The sequence below is a fragment of the Acanthisitta chloris genome, unplaced genomic scaffold (genome assembly GCF_000695815.1).
Source record: "Acanthisitta chloris isolate BGI_N310 unplaced genomic scaffold, ASM69581v1 scaffold27430, whole genome shotgun sequence".
In the NCBI taxonomy this organism is placed as follows: domain Eukaryota; kingdom Metazoa; phylum Chordata; class Aves; order Passeriformes; family Acanthisittidae; genus Acanthisitta; species Acanthisitta chloris.
In genome coordinates, this window is record NW_008652621.1 from 49,606 (window position 1) to 56,682 (window position 7,077).

The following is a 7,077-nucleotide window of genomic DNA, read 5'->3' on the forward strand; positions in this document are numbered from 1 at the left end:
TGTAGTGCCTACAGGTCTGTTGGTGTCTGATCTGTCTCACACACACATATAAAAAGCATATCTAGATATACACAAAACATCTATGTGTGTGTACTCACACATACTGGTAGCAGACTCTGTAGCCAAAGCTTTTTGAAAAGTTATCAGAACTGCTTAACTACTTATTAAATTCAGCACTTAAAAAAAAAAACGAGGAGGATACTTTTTTAAAAGCTTTTGTTGGTGTCTGATCTGTCTCACACACACATATAAAAAGCATATCTAGATATACACAAAACATCTATGTGTGTGTACTCACACATACTGGTAGCAGACTCTGTAGCCAAAGCTTTTTGAAAAGTTATCAGAACTGCTTAACTACTTATTAAATTCAGCACTTAAAAAAAAAAACGAGGAGGATACTTTTTTAAAAGCTTTGCTGGTGGCTGAGGAAAATGCAGAGGTTAAAGGCCTTCACTCATGGTTTGCAGTGGGATCATAAAGGAAAATGTGCAGTGTAGAGCCTTCTACAAGGAGAAATCCCAAAGCAAATGGGCAGTGTAGCAAGGGCCTTCCAGTGGGGTAAGCTCACTAAAATGCAGTTTTAGGCTGCAGAGTTGAAGGCCATCAGTTTTCACCCTGGACTAGCAGAGCTCTGCCTCAGTGGGACACTGCCTGGGATGGCTCTGTCCTGCTTAGAAAACAGTTTTGGAGTGATTCATCTTTTTCCCTCTTGAATTCCTGCCTTGTTTGCCTCCCTCAATCTGCTTACCCAGCGTGAATCCTCAGGCAGCTCTTGCTAACGTGGCAGAGGCGTAGGCAAAAGATGTTGAAAAGGTGGAAGTTTGTCTGTCATTCTGCAGTGAGAATGCTGCAAAAATGCATCTAGGGAGCAAAACCAGGGCTGGGAAAAGTGCTCAGTGTGGGCAGCCAGGGCACGTGTGCTGTGTGTGGTGGATGGAGTATTTACTGTTCGTGCAGAGGTGTTGAAATGCCTTATTTGAAATAAAGACCAATGTTTTGGAGGGGTTGGTGCTGCAAAGAATAAGTTTGTGAAGTTGCTGCTTGTTTTCCATCTGGGAGGGCAGGAGGGCTGGGGGCTCTGTGCACAGGCAGTGTGGCTGGGCCCCTCGTGCTGAGTCAGCACATATCTGTGCTGCTGGAACACACAGGCACAGCAATTCTTTCATTACAGACTCCTCTCTGCAGCTCCTACTTAGCAAAGTGTCACTGCAGAGTAGATGTTGTAGTGAATCAGTTGCTGGCATGAAAATATACTTATCAAAAAAGATGCTTTTGCAGAGTATGTCTAGATTGTTCTTTTTATCACAAGGCATTAACTTTGCATTTCACACCAAGAATTCCAAAGCCCTGAACTCTTATCCCAGAACAGGTTTAAAGGGAAGATAATCTGCAAAGGATGGTTAGCATAAATTATATTCTTCAAAGTTAAATGCTGTATTAGAGGAAAAATTAATCCTTGAAGCTAATTTTTATTCTGGGTATTAAGTGAGGAAGGATTCTTCTGAACAGATTTGATTCATGTGCTTTATAGGTTATCAACTAGAAAGTATGTTTTTAATAAAACTGGGGTGCCTGTAACAAACTGTGTGTGTGATCAGCAAGCATCCACTTTGTCCCGAGTCCATTTTAATCCAGGATTTAGCTGCTGAGAGGCCCTGGATGTTTGGTTTCAGCCATCTTTTATTTATTTCCGTGGCAGTCTGACTCAAGAATTTTCATCCTTACCACGATTGCACAAGGACAGGAAATGTCGAAGTCCTTAAACTGTGGCAACTGAAGCAAGTTCAGGTATTTCATAATCCCTTAGCCCAGAAATGTAGCCTTCTGCCACTGCAAAGGGAGACTGTCAGCCTTCCAAACACACAATTGCTTTCAGCTTTGGGAAGCTGGAAAACCAACTTTTAAACCCTTACCTGACTCAAGCCCTTTTTACACCATCAGCTCCTTGCAGAGATTTTCTGGGCTGGGTTTTTTTGTTTGTTTGTTGATGTATTTTATGTTTGCATCTCAGATTTACATATTGAACTGGCAACAAGTAATAAGGATTATCATCCTTAGATATAAAATGATTGAAGTGGTAATTCCTGTACCGTGCAAGAATTTTAAAGCATAAAGGTTAAAACTGAGCATTCATTACTTGTCACTGCATCTCTTCGGCCTCAGGTTTGTGGGATATTCTGTTGTATGAGACAAAATGCATTTCCTACTCTAATCTACAAGTGTAGCCTAACCACTTCCTTGCTGGGGCAGCATCCTGGATGCTGTGGATGCCCTTGGGCTCTGCCTGTGAGTGGGACAGGAGGGTGCTGTGCTGTGGCTGCCACTGACATGGGCAGTGTGAGCTGCCACACACTGGCAGAACTCACCCAGGATCGAGCCTGGTGCTCCCTCAGCAATCCTGGGTCTGTGCCAGGGCTGTTTTGCCAGTTACAGTTCTAAAGTAAAAAATAAAAATCGCTGCACTGAGCATTTTCCCCACCCTGCACAGGCCCTAGGAAATGCTTAAAAGCAACAGTTCTTGAGGACCCTTGAGGTACCTACAAACTCAGGTACTTGCAACACAGGAGCTGTAAGAGGTTTTTTTGTTTGGGTTTTTTTGCTTCAAACTGCTTTGCAGGCATTTTACTGTGGGCCTGCCCACCCCGAAACAGAGAGCCCTGGCACAAGAAGGGCTATGGGTGAACAGGTCCAGGTGAGTCAGAGCCAGCCCCTTCCCCTCCCTGAGCTGCACCAGACTCTGGCTGGGAACCAGCTGTGCTGTAAATGGACTGTCTTAGTGTGCTCCAAGTGCAAGTAATTGATTAGACACCTCTGAAACAGGAGGCAAGTATCTCCATCTTACGATGGTAGAATTCAGGCACAGATCTGGTTCCACAACTGTAGCTAAAATGAAGATTGTACATTATTTTGCATTACACATTCAGATCAATTCTTTTCTGAATTAGAAATCATCCAGAACAGCATTGCACCTAGAAACTTGAAAAATCATTTGATTTATTTGTTATATTTACATATTTGCCTTTAAGCTAAAACTTGGAACTTTTTTGAATGTTTTTGTGTAATCAGCTCTAGTTTCAGCCCTTCACACCTTTTTGCTATTTAACAAATATAATAAAAGTAATTTCTTCCCTTAGCCTGATAAGTGTATCAGTGTTGAAAGTTCATCTGTACAGAGTGCCTAGAAAAGCATTCAGCTCCATAATCCATCACTTCCTCATTCTTTTAAACCTTTCTTAATTAGGTTTTGTAATAAATAAAGACTAATACCACCATGACAACACTGTTTTTTTCAAATTGTTCATTTGCCAGTTTTAACAAGATAAAGAAATGAATACTTAATGTGGACATTGTTTTACCAAAAAAAAAAAAAAAGGAACCCAACCCCTGAAACAAACAGACAAAAAGGAGGACACAAAGGAACACACATGGAATGATGAAAAGGAACAATGATATTGCACAACTTCAGGTCTCTCTTCCCAGATTTTGATCCATGTAATTATGAATGAATTCAGCAAAACATTGTGTCCATATAATTGTGTGGGCATTTGAGTGAATCTAGAACTGCAGAGTGTTTTCAGTTCCTTTGACTGCTCCTTGGAGTTCTTCTCTAAGGGAGCAGAGTGCTGTCAGCTGCAGGAATAACAAACACACATGTTGACTCTCCATTCTGCTGACCAGTTATCCATAACCTGCACAGTTCTCCTATATGGTAAAGGACTTGGGTCTTTAAACACAACTGGTTATACCAGGGAGTCAAACTATAGCTGAAACACAATCGAGAACATCCCCTGATTTGCTGTGGTTAACTTGAGACTGTGTTTCATTTTGCAAGACTGAGGCTTCTTGCTGTATCAGGGTGGCACTGAGTGTATAAAAGTCACAATAGGGTACATTGTGGGTGGGGGGAGAGAAGAAAACAAGGAAAAAAAATCATGCTAGGCAGAAAAAGGTCTCCACATCTACAACCTTTGCTAGCCCCTCTCAACAAGCACATCCTGTTTGCCACAGAGATCAGCTAATTGTGTCATTCTGGCTAGAGCAGGGCTGTTTTTCCCCTCTACTGCTACCCTGACAGTCTGTGTTTATATAAACTTTGCATTTATGTGCAGAACAAAGTCTATTTTTCTCCTCTCTGAGTTCGTTCCTGGTTGGTGGACTGATGTGTCAGCCAGCAGGGCTCAACAGATACATTTACTACAGGAGACTGAGATACAGTATGTTTATTCTTAACTTCTGATAACCTAAGAACTACAAGAACGAGAGATGCAGTATCCATTTACTATGATCCAAGACAACCATTTTTAGGGAGGAAAAAGTAGAATAAGTGATCAATGCTAACACTACATTAATTTCAATTTTTTTTCTCAGTTATGGCAGCATAACTATTTATTGTTCATCTGGCCCACTTTTAATCGGATCAAGTGAAAGGTCACATATTAAGGACTGTTATGTCATCAAAACTGAAGGAAGCTATAAAAAAAACTGAAGCTATAGTTTCACTGGAGGACTTGTTTCATATCTTTATATTCTGCATCACTTGTAGAAAAGGGATAATGCATCTCAGTTTGCTTACAAGCTAGGAGATCACTTTGAAGTCTGCATATTCCTAACTGCAAACAAAATATAGCACTTTTAACAGGTTATAAATAAACTGGTTTTCAAGCATAGAGCCAGCCCAACAATAACAATACACTATTAAAAAGACCTAAGGCAATGAATTCCATCTCCAATGGAAAAAAAAGAAAAGAAAAAAAAAAAAAGAAAAAGAACTGTGCAAACAAGCTTAAAACTATTTCTTTGTGCCAGTGTTATAAAATGTAGATTTCAATAAAGCCTTGACCCAAATGCCAGGACTTGTGAAAAGAATCAGAACAAAACTGGTTACTTTATTTAGGAAAAAAATACTCTTATCTTGCTGCTAATAAAATTGGATACACGCAGTTTAAACATTTACAGTTGCTGTAACACTTTACACAATTCCTATATATGGGTGTAAGAACAAACATTAAAAGACAACGGTGGGTCAAGGCTTTACATTAAAAATAACGACCTACTTTTCTATAGTCTCTAAAATACTATGTTTTCCAATATTTGCAGCCATTCAGGAATAATTTTTTTTAGTTATTAGGAAATGTATACTTTGTGCATGATCCTAATTCCTAATTCCTGGCTCTTTGGGCTGAATGACAAAAGGATCAAACCCATTGAAGTGGATGGTCTCCTTGAAGGTTCAGTAGAGAAACCCTGGCTCAGTTAGTCTCATATGATGAAAGCAGTGCTGCATCCACTGGCTCCATGCAGGATGGACAGGTAAAGGATCTCATCAACCAGTCATCTATACAGTCCAGGTGGTAGATGTGCATGCACGGCAGAAATCGGATAGGGTCCCCATAAACAAAGTCCATCATACAAATGACACATCTAGGGGGAAGAGAAGAAAGTCATAACAATGTTATGCTGCTGTTACCACACTGGAAATGAAAATAATATCTACTACTGGATTCTTCCAATATTTGTAGCTGCTGTGAGAAGTTCTTGGCTCTGCCAGTGCTGCCTCTACCACACACTAGTTTGGGTTGGTGTTTCCCCTGTAGCACACTATGTCAGCGAGGGCAGGAGCCTTCTGCCAGCACAGCAGGGGCAGCTCAGCATGTCCCATCAGAAATGGCAGAAGGGAGCCATAAAGGGGAGGAAGTTACATGAAATTATTTCCCTGTGAAGAAAAGATAAAGAGGAAAAAAACCCTGTAAGGCCATGATTTACATGGATTGGGAAAGTAAGGTTCACCTGTAAGAGGAAAACAAGTGAGGAGCAAGGAAAGAGCCTTAGAATCCTCGAATGGTTTGGGTTGGAAGGGAACTTAAAGCTCATCTAGTTCCTACCCTCCTGCCATGGGCAGGGATGCCACTCACTACATCTGCCTTCTGCCTGGCCACTTTTTTGTCAGAAAGCCACATTAAATTACAGTCCCTGAAAATAAGGCAAAACCAGGATGACGATCATGTTTCCCAGGGCAGTATCACCAACCAAGGCAAGAGCCACACAGTTCCCTTCAGTCTGCATGACTTACTCTCTGATCTTCTTCTCGGAGCCGTCTCTGCCGGGATCATAGACTCCTTTAGGGAGGTGCTGGATGAGGCCTATCCGCTGCGCTATGCGGATCTGCTCCTCCTCCGTCAGCTGCGTCGCCAGCCGAGTCTGGCTCGGAGTTGGGTGATACACGGGAACAGGAACCTGCTCCTGAAATTGAAACATTTTGGTTAAAAACTACCCCAGAGGCTTTCACAGCACAGTACAATGTATTTCACTTCTCCTCTCTTAGTCCTACAAATATTTGTATGAACTCCCACTCCTGCTTTGCAATTTTGGGGCTGTAATTTTATTGAGAATGGGATAAAGAATTGAGGGCAGTATTTGTGCAAGGAGCTCTCCGTGGCTGTTCTCCTCCGCAAAAGCTTTTGATCTCCAGGAATTGTTCACAGATGAGACACATGGACAAGGAACTCTGCCAGCAGCAAATAAACCTTACAGGTGAACTGCTAAGGGACAGCACCGAACGACGAGGGCGAGGCCTCAGGATCTGCAACTGAAAGTAGATTCTACGACTATTTTTTACATTTAGGAGGAATTCTTTGCAAGGATGAGGACACTGCCTACTCCTGGGTTTTGGAGGAAGGTTTTTGTTTGTTCTGTAGTAACTAACATTTATGTGAACTGTTCTGGGCCACACAAGCTTAAATCCAAACCCACAGATTTAGCTCTTGTGTGTTAAAAAGATGGCACCTGGACAATAAAACGCAGAGCTTAAGTAACCCAAGCTTTACGTTTGTTTTCATACTTTAATATGATTTTATAAGCTGTCCCAAGCTGGACTTCAACTGCTGACATGTTCAAAGTACAGAGCTGCAAAACAATACCTAGGCAAGGTATAAGGATTATCCAGTCCTTCTGCCACATTCTCTGAAGCTTCTTTGGAATATTAATGAGCTTTAGATACAGTTTCACTAACATCTATATTAGCATAGTACTTAGTTCACTTGCTTTTAAAGCAATTTTTGGGTATGCAAACCCCAT

At 41.4% G+C, this 7,077-nt stretch overlaps 1 protein-coding gene across 1 annotated transcript; it reads right to left on the bottom strand.

The window, feature by feature from the left end:
- Window positions 1-4,206: 4,206 nt before the first annotated feature.
- RNF11 (ring finger protein 11) lies at window positions 4,207-6,258 on the bottom strand. The gene is made up of 2 exons (XM_009077955.1): window positions 6,074-6,258; window positions 4,207-5,424 (listed from the first exon to the last, which is right to left on the bottom strand). The coding sequence occupies exons 1-2, from the start codon at window positions 6,256-6,258 to the stop codon at window positions 5,253-5,255; spliced, it is 357 nt and encodes a 118-aa protein (XP_009076203.1). The 3' UTR covers window positions 4,207-5,252.
- Window positions 6,259-7,077: the final 819 nt, after the last annotated feature.